The sequence below is a fragment of the Microcaecilia unicolor genome, chromosome 13, assembly GCF_901765095.1.
Source record: "Microcaecilia unicolor chromosome 13, aMicUni1.1, whole genome shotgun sequence".
In the NCBI taxonomy this organism is placed as follows: domain Eukaryota; kingdom Metazoa; phylum Chordata; class Amphibia; order Gymnophiona; family Siphonopidae; genus Microcaecilia; species Microcaecilia unicolor.
The window spans coordinates 26522769-26542606 of record NC_044043.1 but is presented as its reverse complement, the minus strand read 5'-3'; the positions used below and the strand labels follow the sequence as shown (position 1 = coordinate 26542606).

The 19838-nt window shown below is 47.0% G+C and overlaps 1 protein-coding gene across 1 annotated transcript in view; it reads right to left on the bottom strand.

Moving 5' to 3' along the window:
• TSPOAP1 (TSPO associated protein 1) overlaps window positions 1–19838 on the bottom strand; it is an 864237-nt gene that overhangs the window by 817269 nt on the left and 27130 nt on the right. Inside the window, exon 2 of the mRNA XM_030186055.1 lies at window positions 16456–16560. Coding sequence (XP_030041915.1) covers window positions 16456–16560 — 105 coding nt within the window. The remainder of the gene's footprint in view (window positions 1–16455; window positions 16561–19838) is intronic.

Genomic DNA, 19838 nt, shown 5'->3' with positions numbered 1-19838 from the left:
TATATATATATATATATATATATATATATATATATATATATATAAAACATACACATATATATTCCCAACCCCCTCCCCCACTGCCAACATCCCGAACAGCAGAAACTCAGCTCATGAAAATTTAAGCTAAAAAAACAATGCACTTCTAACATACAAAATGTAGTTTTACCCATATATACAAAATACTGCTAAATTAGAAAGTACAAGCACAGTATTAACACAGAATATTCTCCCCTCAATCACCACAACCACAACCAGAGAGGTCTCAGGCACAATACCGAGAGTATCAAAAGTCATTTGGATGTGCACGGTCTATCTCGTGCCAGTTGATCCACAAAGGCTTGGGCTGCCGCCACTGTATCATAATATTGTAAAGTTCCATTGTGATAAATCCACAATTTAGCTGGATACAACAGACTAAAACGTACTTGTAATTTGTATAGATGGCCACAAAGCGGAGAAAATTGTTTACACTGAAAAGAGACTTTGGTGGAGTAGTCCTGAAAGCACAAGATCTTATGGCCCTCATAATCCAGGGTTTAACCACGTCGGAGAGCAGACAATATCTCTATCTTATGATGATAATAAAGCAGCCTCAAAAAAACCACCCTGGGATGCTCCGTGGGTGCTCTTTTGGGACCCAAGTGGTGTGCGCATTCGATAAGCAAAGGACGAGACGTATTTTGGTGTTGCAAGAATCTAGGGAACTATGCTTCCAGAAATCCCCATAATTCTGTGTCTTGCACAGACTCCATCAATCCAAACAGTCTCAGATTGTTCCTGCAAGAGCGATATTCCAAGTCATCAACCTTATCTTTCATAGAAGCAACCATATCTTGAAGATGCTCAAGTTCCAATGAAGATTCTTGAGTCGAAGTTTCAACCTCTCCTACTCTCTGTTGAACCTCCTGAAGATCTTTGGTGAAAGTAGCAAATCGACATTCCATGCTGTCCAGTTTGTCAATAATTTGTTGCAATTTTGTTCCCATGGCCTGTTCCATGGCCTGGCGGACCTCTGTAATAATTTCCGAGGCCCAGGTGGATCTTACTGTAGGCGAGGGAGGGGCTCATTTCTCCGCCATTTTGAAAGCTGCTCCGTGAGTCTTCTCCGCGTCTTATCTGGAACCACGGGATGCCAAATGTCTCCCCCTAGGCAGCTAGAATAGGTCAATGCCTCATTCTGTAGTCAAAATATCACACAAGCAACACCAGAAAGCAGAAAGAGGGGTGGAAAAAAAAAAACCTGCTCAGCACTAACCAAGAGCTATACAGAAATCATCTTTAGAAGCAGTCCAGTTGCAAACTCAGTGTATTTCCTAAGAGGCTACAGTCCTCCCTGCTGCTGCTCTAGGAAGTGTCCAGACAGAAGGAGCGAGGGTTTAAGATAAAATGCCACCAAAGATCTCTCTCTCTCTCTGCTCATAGCCCAGACCAGCTTCCCAGACTGCGTTGGACGACTCAATATCCGCCGCCCCGACGCTGAAACTCCGGCTTTCCTCTCTTCTCAAGCTGCCGCAAGTCCGCTTCCCCGCCTCTGCCACCCTTTAATGCTACTCCTCGGGCCGGCCGCTTCACCCAGTTTCGCTCTTCCACCAGTCTCCCTACCTGGATCACCGCTTCAACCCCAATGGGTTAAGATTAAGAAAAACAAAGGACAAGCCAAGAATGCTTGCACTGCTAAGGCTATAGCTGGTGCTTTGACCTTCTTAAAACTGCTTGGAAGATTTGTATCCAGCCTGGAGGTCCAGGCAATATCCACACTCACTAGGACCAGAGCCTGTAGCATTGGGGCTGACCACTTTCAGCAAATGCACTTATGGCTAGAGAATCGTAAGTACATAAGTAATGCCATACTGGGAAAAGACCAAGGGTCCATCGAGCCCAGGATCCTGTCCACAACAGCGGCCAATCCAGGCCAAGGGCACCTGGCAAGCTTCCCAAACGTACAAACATTCTATACATGTTATTCCTGGAATTGTGGATGTTTCCCAAGTCCATTTAGTAGCGGTTTATGGACTTGTCCTTTAGGAAACCGACCAACCCCTTTTTAAACTCTGCTAAGCTAACCGCCTTCACCACTTTCCCCAGCAACAAATTCCAGAGTTTAATTATACGTTGGGTGAAGAAACATTTTCTCCGATTTGTTTTAAATTTACTACACTGTAGTTTCATCGCATGCCCCCTAGTCCTAGTATTTTTGGAAAGCGTGAACAGACGCTTCACATCCACCTGTTCCACTCCACTCATTATTTTATATACCTCTATCATGTCTCCCCTCCAAGCTGAATAGCCCTTGCCTCCTTAATCTTTCTTCATAGGGAAGTCGTCCCATTCCCGCTATCATTTTAGTCACCCTTCGCTGCACCTTTTCCAATTCTACTATATCTTTCTTGAGATGCGGCGACCAGAATTGAACACAATACTCAAGGTGCGGTCGCACCATGGAGCGATACAACGGCATTATAACATCCTCACACCTGTTTTCCATACCTTTCCTAATAATACCCAACATTCTATTCACTTTCCTAGTCGCAGCAGCACACTGAGCAGAAGGTTTCAGCGTATTATCGACGACGACACCCAGATCCCTTTCTTGGTCCGTAACTCCTAACGTGGAACCTTGCATGACGTAGCTATAATTCGGGTTCTTTTTTCCCACATGCATCACCTTGCACTTGCTCACATTAAACGTCATCTGCCATTTAGCTGCCCAGTCTCCCAGTCTCGTAAGGTCCTCTTGTAATTTTTCACAATCCTGTCGCGATTTAACAACTTTGAATAACTTTGTGTCATCAGCAAATTTAATTACCTCGCTAGTTACTCCCATCTCTAAATCATTTATAAATATATTAAAAAGCAGCGGTCCTAGCACAGACCCCTGAGGAACCCCACTAACTACCCTTCTCCATTGTGAATACTGGCCATTTAACCCCACTCTGTTTCCTATCCTTCAACCAGTTTTTAATCCACAATAGGACATTTCCTCCTATCCCATGACCCTCCAATTTCCTCTGTAGCCTTTCATGAGGTACCTTGTCAAACGCCTTTTGAAAATCCAGATACACAATATCAACCGGTTCCCCTTTGTCCACATGTTTGTTTACTCCTTCAAAGAATTGAAGTAAATTGGTCAGGCAAGATTTCCCCACAGAAAAGCCATACTGATTCGGTCTCAGTAATCCATGTCCACGGATGTGCTCTGTAATTTTGTTTTTAATAATAGCCTCTACCATTTTCCCCGGCACTGACGTCAGACTCACCGGTCTATAATTTCCCAGATCTCCCCTGGAGCCTTTTTTAAAAATCGGCGTTACATTGGCCACCCTCCAATCTTCCGGTACCACGCTCGATTTTAAGGATAAGTTGCATATCACTAGCAGTAGCTCCGCAAGCTCATTTTTCAGTTCTGTCAGTACTCTAGGATGAATACCATCTGGTCCAGGAGATTTGCTACTCTTCAGTTTGCTGAACTGCCCCATTACATCATCCAGGTTTACCGTGAAGTCAGTAAGTTTCTCCGACTCGTCCGCTTGAAAGAAAACAAAGTTACTTACCTGTAGCAGGTATTCTCCGAGGACAGCAGGCTGATTGTTCTCACATATGGGTGACGTCTGACAGCAGCCCCAGAATCGGAAATCTTCGTAGCAACATAGCTTGCTAGAGCCCTAGCGCGCAAGTGCACGCATCGCGCATGCGCGACCGTCTTCCCGCCCGTAGCGCAAATGTGCCTCAGTCAAATTACAAAGCAAAGACAAAGGAAGACACAACTCCAAAGGGGAGGTGGGCGGGTTGGTGAGAACAATCAGCCTGCTGTCCTCGGAGAATACCTGCTACAGGTAAGTAACTTCGCTTTCTCCGAGGACAAGCAGGCTGCTTGTTCTCACATATAGGTATCCCTAGCCCCCAGGCTAACTCAAAACAACAAACAAGGTCAATTGGGCCTTGCAACGGCGAGGACATAACTGAGATTGACCTGAAAAATAACAACTAACAGAGTGCAGCCTAGAACAGAACAAAAATGGGCCTAGGGGGGTGGAGTTGGATTCTAGACCCCAAACAGATTCTGCAGCACCGACTGCCCAAACCGACTGTCACATCAGCTATCCTGCTGAAGGCAGTAATGAGATGTGAATGTGTGGACTGATGACCACGTCACAGCCTTGCAAATCTCTTCAATAGTGGCTGACTTCAAGTGGGCCACTGACGCTGCCATGGCTCGAACACTGTGAGCCGTGACATGACCCTCAAGAGTCAGCCCAGCTTGGGCTTAAGTGAAGGATATGCAATCTGCTAGCCAATTTGAAATGGTGCATTTCCCAACAGCCACTCCCCTTCTGTTGGGATCAAAAGAAACAAACATTTGGGCGGACTGTCTGAATGGGCTTGTCCGCTCCAGATAGAAGGCCAATGTTCTCTAGCAGTCCAATGTGTGCAACTGACGTTCAGCAGGGCGCGTATGAGGACGGGAAAAGAATGCTGGCAAGACAATTGACTGGTTCAGATGGCACTCCGACACCACCTTGGGCAAGAACTTAGGGTGAGTGCGGAGGACTACTCTGTTATGATGAAATTTAGTATAAGGCGCATGGGCTACCAAGGCTTGGAGCTCACTGACTCTACAAGCTGAAGTAACAGCCACCAAGAAAATGACCTTCCAGGTCAAGTACTTCAGATGGCAAGAATTCAGTGGCTCAAAAGGAGATTTCATCAGCTGGGTGAGAACGACATTGAGATCCCATGACACTGGTGGAGGTTTGACAGGGGGCTTTGACAAAACCAAACCTCTCATAAAGCGAACAACTAAAGGCTGTCCAGAGATAGGCTTACCTTCTACACGGTAATGATAAGCACCAATTGCACTAAGATGAACCCTTACGGAGTTGGTCTTAAGACCAGACTCCAACAAGTGCAGAAGGTATTCAAGCAGGGTCTGTGTAGGACAAGAGCGAGGATCTAGGGCCTTGCTGTCACACCAGATGACAAACCTCCTCCATTTAAAAGAGTAACTCTTTTTAGTGGAATCTTTCCTGGAAGCAAGCAGGACTCGGGAGACACCCTCCGACAGACCTAAGGAGGCAAAGTCTATACTCTCAACATCCAGGCTGTAAGAGCCAGGGACTGGAGGTTGGGATGCAGAAGCGCCCCCTCGTTCTGAGTAATGAGGGTTGGAAAACACTCCAATCTCCACGGTTCTTCGGAGGACAACTCCAGAAGAAGAGGGAACCAGATCTGACGCAGCCAGAAGGGCGCAATCAGAATCATGGTTCCGCAGTCCTGTTTGAGTTTCAGCAAAGTCTTCCCCACCAAGGGTATAGGAGGATACGCATACAGGTGGCCCTTCCCCCAATGCAGGAGAAAGGCATCTGACGCTAGTCTGTCGTGGGCCTGAAGTCTGGAACAGAACTGAGGGACCTTGTGATTGGTCTGAGTAGCAAAGAGATCGACCAAGGAGGTGCCCCACGCTTGGAAGATCTGACGTACCACTCTCGAGTTGAGAGACCACTCGTGAGGTTGCATTATCCTGCTCAACCTGTCAGCCAGACTGCTGCTTACACCTGCCAGATACTTGGCTTGGAGAAACATGCCATGACGGCGAGCCCAAAGCCACATCTGTACGGCTTCCTGACACAGGGGGCGAGATCCGGTGTCTCCCTGCTTGTTGATGTAATACATGGCAACCTGATTGTCTGTCTGAATTTGAATAATTTGGTTGGACAGCCGATCTCTGAAAGCCTTTAACACGTTCCAGACAGCTTGCAACTCCAGGAGATTGATCTGAAAACCTGTTTCTTGGAGGGACCAACGTCCTTGAGTGTGAAGCCCATCGACATGGGACATGCTCGAGACGTAAGAATCAAGCGCCACTAACTTTTTTTTTTGTTTGTTTTTGCTGGGAATTTTCGGTGGATGGGTTGAAGAGTGAGATTTGAAAAAGAGGAGAGACGTGTCGTTGACAGATAGAGGAGTGTGGCTTTCTGAGCACGCTCTGCGTGAACGAGTAAAATGTACCAATACAAGGTGCGGTATCCAGAACTGCACACAGTACTCCAAATGAGGCCTCCGTCGGTAACCACGGAGTCCGACGCTCACAGCAAACACAGAAAGTGACCCGAACTTACGCGACCATAGACATCGCCCTATGGAGTCCCAGCCAAGTCCGAGAGACCCGTGATCACCACCTGTCTGGAACGGCTATCCTCCTTCCAGTCCTCCCTGTTCCTTGCCAAACAGGAATATTACAACCATCTGACTAATTCTCTCAGCTCCAACCCTCGTCGTCTCTTCGCCACCCTTAACGCCCTCCTCAAAGTGCTCTCCGCTCTCACCCCCCCCCCCCCCCTCACTCTCTCCTCAATCACTGGCTGACTACTTCCGCAACAAGGTGCAAAAGATCAACCTCAAATTCGCTACCAAGCCACCTCCTCCTCTTCACCCTTTAACCCACTCCCTCAACCAACCAACCCAAGCCTCCTTCTCCTCTTTTCCCAAAATCACCAAAGAGGAAACAGCCCAACTTCTGTCCTCCGCAAAATGCACCACCTGTTCCTCTGATCCCATCCTCACCTCCTTACTAAACATCATCTCTCCTACTGTCACCCCCCCCACCATCTGCCACATCCTCAACTTCTCTCTCTCCACTGCAACTGTCCCCGACTCCTTCAAGCACACCATAGTCACACCACTCCTCAAAAAACCTTCAATTGACCCTACTTGTCCTTCCAACTACCGCCCCATCTCCCTCCTACCCTTCCTCTCCAAGATACTTGACCGTTCACAGCCGCTGCCTTGATTTTCTCTCCTCTCATGCCATCCTCGATCCGCTTCAATCCGGTTTTCGCCCTCTACACTCGACAGAAACGGCACTCACTAAAGTCTGTAATGCTGTTCCTTGCCAAATCCAAAGGTCACTACTCCATCCTCATCCTCCTTGACCTATCCACCGCTTTTGATACTGTTAATCATAATCTACTTCTTGATACACTATCCTCATTTGGGTTCCAGGGCTCTGTCCTCTCCTGGTTCTCCTCTTATCTCTCCCACCGTACCTTCAGAGCAGTGGTGTGCTGGTAAATTTTTAACAACAGGCTCTCTCCCTGGTTCACCTCTGCGCCCCCCCCCCCCCCAATCCACCTCTGCGCCCCCGCCAAAAAAAAAAACATTTGCAGAGCTGGCTATACCCGGGGAGAGAGCATGCTTTCAAACAATCCTTACATCCAAATTTACCTTCTTTTAATGTAAAAAAAAAAATCCTTTATCCTCCATCTTTTAAGACACTGCCTACCTACTGGATAGTGATGGCACAAGGAAAGCAAGTGAAGACTAACTCAAAATAACCTGGCTGTTCCTTAGATGGGCACTAGTATTACGATATTGAAGATGCGACCATACGATACGATGACTCTGCGGTTATGCTCCACTAATAAGTTAAAAGATTAACTGGATTTCTTGAAAGGATTATATAAACTTAGGATGCAGGACTAGGGACACACACATACACGTATTTAGCCAATATCATAATTCTTCATGTACAGCCACAAAACAACCTTTTAGGGTGAATAGTGTTCACAATGAGCTCCTTTTATTATCGACCAGGTAGAGACAAGAGTTTTCAGTTTTGACACAGTATAATTTATCACAAGAACAAAATATAAGAAAACCAATGGGCTGCATTAGGGGCTTATGGCCCATTTATGTTTAAACAAAAGAAATCTGCAAGAAACAAAATATTTTTATTTTGACTAATAAAATCACTTGCCCCTGAAACATGTTCAAAACAGAATAATCCATTTGTGTATCTAAAAGGTAAACTTCTACAAAACAGATTAAGATCTGATTCCATGTGCCCCAATGAAAGGAGAGTTTAATTCTACTTCCATTTAATTTCAATATATTCCATCATCATCTTTATAACACAAGGCTTCCCAAGGTAGATTACAACAGTTAAGATGAACCAATCAGGAAACAGGATATCCTCACTGAAATTTGGCCATCTTTATTGTATACAGACAGTGTGTTTATTTTATTTTTTTTAGTGTAGAAAAATGAGCACAAAATACAAAGTTTAAGATTGCTATTTCTACCAGCTATAATAATTTTTAAAGATGTTTTAGTGATATTCAATTGTTACTTCATGATATTTATATTATATGGGAAGCTTTCAAATAAATAAAAAATCTGTCCAGTAAGTAAAAAAAAAAAAACTTTTGTCCTCCACCTTTTAAGGCACTGTTACAGATGGCCGGCCCAAGAATAAAAAAAAAAAAAAAAAAAAAAAAACCCGAGAATGTGGATGCAGCAGCTCATAGGTTTGATTGCTTTGTTTGGTTTGAGTGTTCTAGCTGTGGGAGGGAGTGAAAAAAAAGATTAAACAAATTGGTTTCCTTTCTTACCGTGGAGTAGATAGGCTGCCTGCAGCTCATCACCTCAAACCTCCTTGCTCCCGACAGTGTCTTTTGCCTGCCTGCAAGTAAGTAACGATCCAGTGGAACTGCGGTGGGGGGGGGGGGGGGGGGGGGAAGAGAGGTTGAAGGAGGGAGGCAAGGAGAGGGAGCGGATAAGGGAGGAAGAAACAAAGTTCAATGCATGGGGCAGTGGGAGGGAAGGGCAGCAGCAGGGAAGAGAGAATCAGGAGCTCCACGATGCACACGAACCTCTCTTGCCTGCAGTGCAGCACGAGGAGGCAGGGTTGCCACACACCACGCATGCACCAATATCAGGTGACAGCTGGTGTGTTTTGGGCATGCGTGCCTCCAGCCTCCTGCTGCAATTTGTGAAAAAATAACCCCATTCAAGTCCTAGCTGAGAGCAGAACAACCGGCTCTCTAAATTGGTCAAAAATTAACAACAGGCTCTGCAGAACCGGTGAGAGCCGGCTCCAGCACACCACTGCTTCAGAGTACACTCTCATGGATCTTCCTCCACCCCCATCCTGCTCTCTGTTGGGGTTCCTCAGGGATCTGTCCTTGGACCCCTTCTCTTCTCAATCTACACCTCCTCCCTGGGCTCGCTGATCTCATCTCATGGTTTCCAATATCATCTTTATGCCGACGACACCCAGCTCTATCTTTCCACACCAAACATCACTGCGGAAACCCAGGCCAAAGTATCGGCCTGCTTATCCGACATCGCTGCCTGGATGTCCAACCGCCACCTGAAACTGAACATGTCCAAGACAGAGCTTATTGTCTTTCCACCCAAACCCACCACTCCCCTCCCTCTCCTCTCTATCTCAGTAAATAGCACCCTCATCCTCCCAGTCTCATCTGCCCGCAACCTCGGAGTCATCTTCAACTCCTCCCTCTCCTTCTCCGTGCATATCCAGCAGATAGCCAAGACTTGTTGCTTCTCTCTCTATAACATCAGCAAAATTCGCTCTTTCCTCTCTGAGCATACCACCCGAGCTCTCGTCTACGCTCTCGTTACCTCTCGCCTTGACTACTGCAACCTACTCCTCACTGGCCTCCCATTTAGCCATCTATCCCCCCTTCAATCCGTTCAGAACTCTGCTGCCCATCTTATCTTCCGCCTAGACCGATATACTCATATCACCCCTCTCCTCAAGTCACTTCACTGGCTTCCGATCAGGTACCGCATACAGTTCAAGCTTCTCCTACTAACCTACAAATGCACTCAATCTGCTGTCCCCCACTACCTCTCTACCCTTATCTCCCCGTACGCTCCTACCCGAAACCTCCGCTCACAGGACAAATCCCGCCTCTCTGTTCCCTTCTCCACCATCGCCAACTCCAGGCTCTGCCCTTCTGCCTTGCCTCTCCCTATGCTTGGAATAAACTTCGCAGCCCATACGCCAAGCCCCCTCCCTGCCCATCTTCAAATCCTTGCTCAAAGCCCATCTCTTCAATGTCACCTTTGGCACCTAACCATTTCAACTCTACCCAGGAATCTAGACTGCCCCAATTTGTCTGTCCGCACATACTGTCCATTAGATTGTAAGCTGACTTCACATGTTGTCCATTAGATTGTAAGCTCCTTTGAGCAGGGACTGTCCTTCTTTGTTAACTGTACAGCGCTGCGTAACCCTAGTAGCGCTTTAGAAATGTTAAATAGTAGTAGTAACATCGAAAGTGTCATAAGCACCCCTGGATAGGAATTTTCGACACACCTTCAGCTGCCTGATCACCTCCTGAAAAGGCTTGGTGTGCTCCGACGGGAGCTTATCGACCAAGTCCGCCAGCTGCCGCACATTATTCCTCAAGTGGATGCTAGTGTAGAGTTGGTACGACTGAATCTCAGACACGAGCATAGCAGAATGATAGGCCTTCCTCCCAAAAGAGTCCAGAGTTCTAGACTCCCGCCCCGGGGGCGCCGAGACGTAATCCCTAGAACTCTTGGCTCTCTTGAGAGCAGAATCCACAACGCCAGAGTCATGAGGCAACTGGGTCCTCATCAACTCTGGGTCCCCGTGGATCCGATACTGGGACTCAATCTTTTGGGGATGGAGGGATTAGTTAATGGCCTTCGCCCAGTTCGTCAGCAATGTCTGTTTGATGACATTATGCAGAGGAACAGTGGACAATTCCTTAGGTGGCGAAGGATGGTCCAGGACCTCGAACATCTCGGCCCTGGGCTCATCCTCAGTAACCACAGGGAAGGGAATGGCAGTAGACATTTCCTGGGAAAAGGAAGAGAAAGACAGACTCTCGGGGGGGGGGGGGGGGGGGGGGAAGCTTTCTCTCTGGCAAAGGAGTAGGATCAGAAGGAAGACCACAAAACTTCTCAACACAGAAATACCTTGGGTCTTCCTCTGTTTCCCACAAGGCTTCCCCCTCGGTATCGGACACGAGTTCTCTGACTTCAGTACGAAGCTGGGCCCGTCTCGACACCGAGGAACCGTGTCCTCGATAGTGATGCCGAGAAGACGACTCCCGCGCTGGCCGGCGAAGAAGCTTCCTCCAGCGACGTCGAGTCAACTTGGGTGGAAAGCGGAGGCCAATGCTGCAAGCGTACCGGCGTCGCAGTCCGCACCAAGGGGCGGGGAACCAACCGCCGCATCTCTCAATGGTACTGACGGCGCAAGCACTGCCGGTACCGAAACAGATGGCCACAGCAGCCCTTCCAGAATCCCTGGAAGGATGGCTCGGAGGCGCTCGTCTAAAGCGTCTGTTGAGGAAGGCTATGGGGTCGGTACAGGCGACGAAGTCAGAATCTGCCTAGGGCGCGGAGGCGGTACCCAGGCTGTCCCGAGGAAGAGTGCATCGACACCTCCTGTATGGAGGGTGAGAGGTCCTCCCGGCGTCGACGCTTCAAGGGTGCCGAATCCTTCGGCGCCCCGGAGCTCTCAGTACCGTGACGGGAAGGTGACCGATGACGATGCTTCTTTGCCTTCGCACGAAGCACGTCAGCGATACCTCCCAATACCGACGAGGACATGGAATCCACACGCCTCCTCAGGGCCGGGTCCGAAAGAGGTCGGTCCCGGGGGGCCTATACCGCAAGAGTCCTCGAGGCAGGTGGAGACCCACTCGATGGCTCACTGCTGCCAGCATAAAAAGATCTCTGGACAGCCATTACCTGCACTCCTGACGTCGATGCACTCTCCGGTGCCGACATCGATACCGTCCCCGACGATCTCAGTACCGCTATCGACGTCGAAGGACCGGCACGGGTTGGAAAAAAAGTACAAGCGTCGGGGCGATGACCAGCCCCAAGACACTGAAGAAACGAAGCGAATGGATCAGTGGCTGAGAATGGCCCCGGCTGCACCACGTGTACTTCTTGAAGCCGCTGGCGATCTTCGAGGTCATGTACGGAAAAAATCGCGGCAGCAAAGTCAAAATCCGCGATGGTGTCAAGGGGAGCACAAAAAAAAAATCTTTTTTTTAAAACTGAAAACGCAAGCCAAACTCGCATCATAAAAAACCGAAGAGTGGCGAAAACCGGCAAAAACGCTGGTGAGGGCTCTCTCTGGGGCGCAGAACAGCCGAAAAAACAGCCGCACTGAGCCGCAGAAAAAAAAAGAGACTGAGGCACGTTCGCACTATGGGCTGGAAGACTGTCACGCATGCGCGCAAGGGCTCTAGCAAGCTTTGTTGCTAGGAAGATTTCCGATTCTTGGGGCTGCCGTTGGACATCACCCATATGTGAGAACAAGCAGCCTGCTTGTCCTCGGAGAATTTGTTATTACTGGGACCATGTTATATGTAGCAGGCCTTGGGTTCAGAATAGTGCTCCCAGATAGCACTCCCTCAGGGAAGGGTGGGAGAAGGAGCTTACAGGGTTTATATAATAATCAAGCATTGATCAGCCAAGTAAATTCTGAGGTCATCTAAAAAAAAAAAAAAAAAAAAAAGGTTTTGACCCTTTTTTTTTCCCAATCTGATTCTGCATATTCTCTCTTACTAGTGATACTTAATGTTTAAACATTGGAGTTATGGTGGAGGGAACCATAGTGGAGTTACCTTTTTTCTATGCAGAAGGGCAAATCTGGTAAGGTTTGCCTTTTTATGGATGATACCAAACTCTGAAATAGGGTAGATACTCCAGAGGCTATGGATAGCATGAACAGGATCTAGAGCAGCTTGCTGAATGAATCTTAGTTGCCAATTTCTAGACCACAGCCCCCTTGCTGATTTGTTCTTCAGGAACGCTTTTTGAAAGCAAAGTCCTATTATACTATAAGTCTATCATATTATAAAGTATTACTGAATTTATTTGAACTCAATGAATATAATTTATAATGACGAGGGAGCACGGTAAAGCTTAGAGCAATGAATATTTGATGGCTCAGAGTGGTGCTGCTGAGATCTGTTAGTTAAGAGGTCAACACCTGATATATGTTTGAGACTGCTAATCCTAAATAGTGGTGGATGTATGACATGTTTTGTGGATAAACTACAGTATTTTGGACAATTATTGGAGCCTGATTTATAGGTTTATCACTGAAATAAAATGTAGGGTCATACAAAACTCCAAGGGAACAGTATAGGGAGTGCACAAAGAACAGGACTTGGGGGTGGTGGTATCTAATTATCTTAAGGTGGCCAGATAGAGAAAGGTGATAGCCAAGCAGAAGGATGCTTGGGTGCATAGGGAGAGGAATGGCCAGCAGGATAAAAAAAAGAGGTGACAGCACCCCTGAATAAGTAGTCTAGGTGAGGCCCCATTTGAATGCTGTGTGCATTCTGGAGACCACACCTTCAGAAGATATAAACAAGATGGAGGTCAGTCCAGAGGCTGCCTACAAAAATTAGTCTGTCATAAAGGTTATTGGGACAGATTATAGATCTCATATGTATATTCTGGAAGAAAGGCTAGAGAGGTGGGATATGATAGAACATTTAAATATCTCCATAGTATGTGGGCCGGCCACGGTATTTGCATATCACCAGCTTCTGCATTATGTACAATCACTGTCTAGGGACAGTTTACATCCACGGTTTGAAAGGCTTTTTGCAGGAGTTTTTGGCGGGGGATGCAGTGGGCCAGGTGTCTATTTCGTGGTTTCATGGTGAGTTATGCAAAGGGCTCAACAGAGAGCTCTACAATTGGTAGCAGATAGGTGGAGCAGAGAGGTAGGACGAGTGGTATCACCGAATTTGATACAGGCGTCTCTCAAGAGTGGTGTGCTCATGGTCCAGAGCACGGAGCTACAAGAGTGTCACTTCAGAACTATACACAGGGCCTACTTTTCCCAGAGACAGGCGTTTCATGCAGGCATCCTAAAAACGCCTTGCTGCCACAAATGTGAGAGGATACATCGTTCTATCATGGTATCTGGCAGTGTAGACAGATCTCTGTTATTGTCAGCAATTGCTCGCTTTCTTCAGAGAGTGGTAGGGGCGAACATTTCACCTAATATTTGAGAGAGCGATCTTTAGCGAGCCCTGCTTGTGGCAGGAGGGGACTAGAGGAGAGTTGTTGTTTCTGGGGAAAGCTTGTATTTGGGTCGCAAATGCATTCTTATTCATTGGACTCGGGATTGCCCGCCCTCCATCTGGCACTGGAGGAACAAATTGCATGAACTAATGTCTTTGGGAGGCGTAGGGAGCATGATTGTTGCCGAGGAGGCAGCAGAGGTTCCTAGCATATAGGAAGCATATCTGAATGTACTATCCCCTTGGGCACGTAGCCGTGTCCTCAATAAGCTTCCATGGAGTAGGTGAGGAGATGGGTTTGAGATAGAGCGGGGCACTACACTCAAGTTGGGGGGGGGGGGGGGAGAATGGGGAGGTGTAGGAGGTCTGGTGGGGGGAGTCTAAGAGTCAAGGCTCTCCACGCACTCATGGATCTTCAAGGTACCTGGAGGGGGTGGGGGGAAAGGGGGGTTATTAATATGTTAAAGGGGGAGGAAATAAAAAAAGGAACAAAATTGAGGATTATATGTTTATCTTTGATGGGTTTTATTGTTGGTTTAACTTGTGAAATTGAGACTGTTTATTTTGTGATGTTCTCAATAAAAATGTTTGAAATAAATATCTCCATAGTATTAATGTAGAGGATGCAAAACTCCAGAATGAGAGGGCACAGGTGAAGTTAAAGGTTATAGGCTCAGGAGCAATCTAAGGAAAATACTTTTTTACAGAAAGGGTGGTAAATACGTGAGACAACATCATAGTGGAGGTGGCAGAAACAAAGACTGACATGGGATCTCTTGAGGAGAGAAGGTAATAGAGCCATGATGGCGAACCTATGACACGCGTGTCAGTACTGACACGCTTAGCCATTTTCGGTGACACGCGGGCCGCATGTGGCCGCATACAGAGAAGCAGCGGCGTTCCCGGGGCGGATCGCCGATGCGTTCCCCCCCCCCAGGTGCAGCGCGACCTCCCCCCCCCCCCCCACCCCCCCCCCCCCGGTGCATGTTTACCCGCTGGGGGGGTGCCGTGTGCGCTCCTATATTGGCTCCCTCCGAGTCCTCCGCTTGTTCCCTCCCTGCTGCTCCCTCTGCCCCGGCTCCTGCACGGCCGTTAGGGGATCTTTGACCTCACTTTCCGGCCGGCGGAGCAGAGAGCAGCGGAATGCCGTGGGGGACGCATCTCTGGGGGCCCTGTGATCGCCATTACCACATAACCACAGCAACCATCATCCAATCTACTGTTCTGGGGTGTCGTGGATTTCTAATTGACCATCATTGCTGAGATAGGTGAGGGAGAGGCTGGGAGAGGCGAGGGCATGTGCTATGGGTGCCGTTTCCCGCCATTAGAAATAGCGGCAGCCATCTTAATTTACATAAGGTGGTCAGTTAGGCTAGTTAACCCTAATTGCCTGCAGGGCTAACAGGCTATCTATAATTCTATCTTCTGTCACTGCCCCCCTGATGGAGAACCCAAAAAATAAAAAAACCAAGGTTAAGTAAAGGAAGTGGTAGTAGCAGTAGCCGACCCTTTCAAGAGACATGGACCGAGATGTATGGCATTATAGAAAAAAATGGCAGATCATTTTGCGTTCTATGTACTGAAACGGTAGTAAGCAGAACGTGGAATATAAATAGACATTTTGAAACTAATCATTCCCAGCTCTTGAAAAAAAGTGAGGATGAAAGGAAGGAATACATTTCCAGGCAGCTACACTTTTATAAGAGCCAATCTAAGTCCAACCTTAAATTTGTAAAAGGTTCTACAAATTTAACATCTGCAAGTTTGAGCATTGCTCACTCCATAGCTCAGCATGGAAAGCACTCAGTGAGGGAGAATTTATTAAAGAAACTCTCCTAAGATGTGCACCAGTTCTATTTCACGATATGCAGAATAAAGATGCAATTATTAAGAGAATATCTGAGTTACCAGGAAATTTGGAGTGCCTGGATCCGATTACCAGACACTTTTAGCACCCTGAAAAATATAGCAATGGCTTTACTCACAATTTTTCCCTCTACGTAGTTTTGTGAAACCTTATTCTCAGCGTTAAATAATATCAAAACCAACAAAAGAAACAGATTGAAAGATGAAGTTAGTAGTGCTTGCTTGGGCTTGAAGTGTACAAAATACCAACCTTCAATTGAAGATTTAGCCAATGAAATTCAGCAACAAAAAAGTCACTAATAGGCAGATTAGTTAAAGAATTCCCCCTCCCCCTCACTTATCTTAGTTCACGGCACCCCACACAAGTTAAATAATATCAAGACCAACAAAAGAAACCGACTGACAGATGAACAAAGAAGTCACTAAGCAGGTAAGTTAAATAAATAGGTTTTGGTTTATTAAATACAGTTATATATTACAATTATACATTTTTGTTATTTAAACTATAAATATCGCGAAATTATGGTTTTTTTCTCGAAGTGACACACCACCCAAGTTATGCTCGGTTTTTTGGCGAATTTTGACACACCAAGCTCAAAAGGTTGGCCATCACTGTAATAGAGCATGGTGTGGATGGACAGACTGGATGGGCCATTTGGCCTTTATTTGCCATCATGTTTCTATGTGGCACTGCAGGCTAAACAGACCATTTCACTTTCATAAATTCAAACTTCTTAAGTGCTCAGTCTCTTACCAGCAAGCAGTTCTCTTCTTGCAAAACATTGCAACGACACTGCAACACTTCCAGAGTATGCAGCAAGTCAGAATTTTGTTTAACCAGAGTGCTGTTACTGTCATCCTAGAAATGAGAAAAATAGCGCAGAAAATGAGAAAAACTACCAATACAGAACAAAAATGGACTTTGCTGTCTTTGAGAAATAAATACAAATTACATAAAGAAAATATACTGCTTTTCTCACAGCTTATAAACTGCAACAACCACATATTTAATGAAGCTGGAATATATCCAAAATGGTGTACAATATAGCAAAGTTACTCCAAGGACAGTAATACAAATATTCTCACATGCGGGTGACATCAACGGAACCCAGTGCGGATGCTGCCTAGTTTAAGAAAATTCTAGCAGCGTCTCAACAGCGCATGTCCATCAGTCAGATAATACAACTGAAAAATACAATTCCTAGGGGAGGTGAGAGGGTATGAGAGAATACTTGGACAGCTATCCTCGGCGAACACCTGCTACAGGTGAGTAACTTCGCTTTCTCCAAGGACAAGCAGGACAGCTGAATTCTCACATGTGGAAATCCCTAGCTACCAGGCTCACAGAAAAAAAAATATCAATGCTAGGACTATGGGACTCGAAATGTTGAGGCCTTGAAATCCATTAACCTGAAATTATATACAAACTGGTTGTGAAGGTGGAGCCTGGAATAGAAAAAACTGGGCTTAGGAGGCTGGCGTTGGATTCTAGACACCAAAAAAATTGTGCAGGTCTGACAACCAGCTGTTGCATCCGGTATTCTGCTCAAGGCAGTACTATGATGCGAATGTGAGGACTGAAGACCACGTTACAGCTTTGTATATCTCTGATGGAGGCTGCTCTCAAGTGGGCTATCAATGTAGCCACAGCTTTAACATTATGACCCCAGAAGTCAGCCCAGCTTGAGCGTAAACGAAGGAGATGCAATCTGCTAGCCAACTGGAAACAGTGCGTTTGCCGATGGCTACCCCTATCCTGTTTGGATCAAAATAATCAAAAAGCTGGGTGGACAGTCATGGGCTTTAGTCTACTCCAGATAAGCAGCTAAGGCTCGCTTGCAGTCTAAAGAATGCAGTAAGCTTTCGCCAGAATAGGCATGAGGCTTAAAGAAAAATGCTGGTAGAACAATCAACTGGTTAAAATAGAACTCCTGGTGCACGCGAAGAACTTTCTGTTGTGATGAAATTATGTTTAAGGTGGACCACCTACTACGGCCTGAAGTTCACCGACTCTGTGAGCTGAAATGACTATCGCCAAAAACACAACTTTTCAGATCACATACTTCAGATGATAGGAATCAAGTGGCTCAAAAGGAGCTTTCATCAGCTCTGAGAGAACACAGAAACAAGACCACAGATAAAGGCCAAATGGCCGATCCAGTCTGCTCATCCTCTGTAACCCCTACCTCTTCCTTTTCCTAAGCAATCCTATGTGCTTATGTCCCATGCCTTCTTAAATTCAGACACAGTCCTCGACTCCACAACTTCCACCAACCCTTTCTGTGAAATACTTTCTTAGATTACTCCTAAGCCTATTCCTTCTTGTTCCAGTTTTCCTTCTGTTGAAACAGACTCACTTCCTGTACATTAATGCCCTTGAGATATTTATGTTTAAACAATTTTATTGAGAAGTCAGCATGTTATACCATAACAGTCTGCACCCCTGCGCAAATTACCCATTGTAAGGAGGAGGTAGAGGGAAAGCAGAGAAGAGCTGACAGGGGCAGTAAGCCAAGAAAGGAAGAGCACTCTCTGCCGGGAAAAGGGGGGAGGAGACTTGCAAGAAAGGAAGAGAACTACAGAACCCAGCAGCACTTACAAGGCAGGAGGGAACATGAGAAGACAGCACTCCAACTCCCAGCAGGCAGAAAAGTCAGGAGGTGATTGGGAGATGGAGGATAATCAAGTGGAGGAGCAGCACCTGGGAGAGAGGGTGGGGGAAGACTCCATGGAGTGGGAGGAGATTGAGCTGGAGGAGAACAGTGAAAATGTCATGAAGGAGGCTGAGCAAGAGCAAATGGAGTTCTTCTGCTCAGGACAAAAGGTAATTACCTGAAGAAGGTCAGTCTGGACATTATGTGGGAGGTTGTCAGAGTGTTGGTGTCTGACAAGCGAGGGTGGAGAAAATGCCTCTATCTCCTAGGCAGTAGGAGAAAGTGAGTAGAGGAATTGACTGATTCAAAGGTTTATTTCAAGTTGTTAGGGAGTTCCATGACTGAACTGTTCGGAACTGTTGGGTGGGGAAGAAGGGAAGCAAAGTGCACAGAGACCAGCAGGTGTAGTACAGAGGACATACTATTTTCCAGCTGGTTGTGCTCTGAAATAAAGTACTCTGCTGAATAAATAGTACTGTGAATTACTTTTTGCAAGTGAGCAGGAACAGTTCCGCTTAGGAGATGGATTAGCCCCAATTGTGTGGGCGAAGAAGGACAGCTCGGAGAGGTGCTAAGTTGTGCGCAGACCACACGGAGAGGTGTTGAGTGGAGAGCGGACAGCACGGAGAAGTGTCGAAACAAGAGCGGACAGCACGGAGGGGTGCTTGCTGACACCATACAAAACAGGTTACATAGCTCTACTCATTTCGGAACATCTCAAACATTTGAATATAGCTGACCTATCCCCGAGTAACCTTTCTTCTCCCCCCCCCCCCCCCCCCCCCCCCCCATTATTCACATATTCTCTGGAAATAAAGCGAATGCTACATACCTGTAGAAGGTATTCTCCGAGGACAGCAGGCTGATTGTTCTCACTGATGGGTGACGTCCACGGCAGCCCCCTCCAATCGGAAACTTCACTAGCAAAGTCCTTTGCTAGCCCTCGCGCGCCCGCGCGCACCGCGCATGCGCGGCCGTCTTCCCGCCCGAAACCGGCTCGAGCCGGCCAGTCCAGTATGTAGCAAGACAATACACTTCAAGGGAAGACACAACTCCAAAGGGGAGGCGGGCGGGTTTGTGAGAACAATCAGCCTGCTGTCCTCGGAGAATACCTTCTACAGGTATGTAGCATTCGCTTTCTCCGAGGACAAGCAGGCTGCTTGTTCTCACTGATGGGGTATCCCTAGCCCCCAGGCTCACTCAAAACAACAACCATGGTCAATTGGGCCTCGCAACGGCGAGGACATAACTGAGATTGACCTAAAAAATTTACCAACTAACTGAGAGTGTAGCCTGGAACAGAACAAACAGGGCCCTCGGGGGGTGGAGTTGGATCCTAAAGCCCAAACAGGTTCTGAAGAACTGACTGCCCGAACCGACTGTCGCGTCGGGTATCCTGCTGCAGGCAGTAATGAGATGTGAATGTGTGGACAGATGACCACGTCGCAGCTTTGCAAATTTCCTCCATGGTGGCTGACTTCAA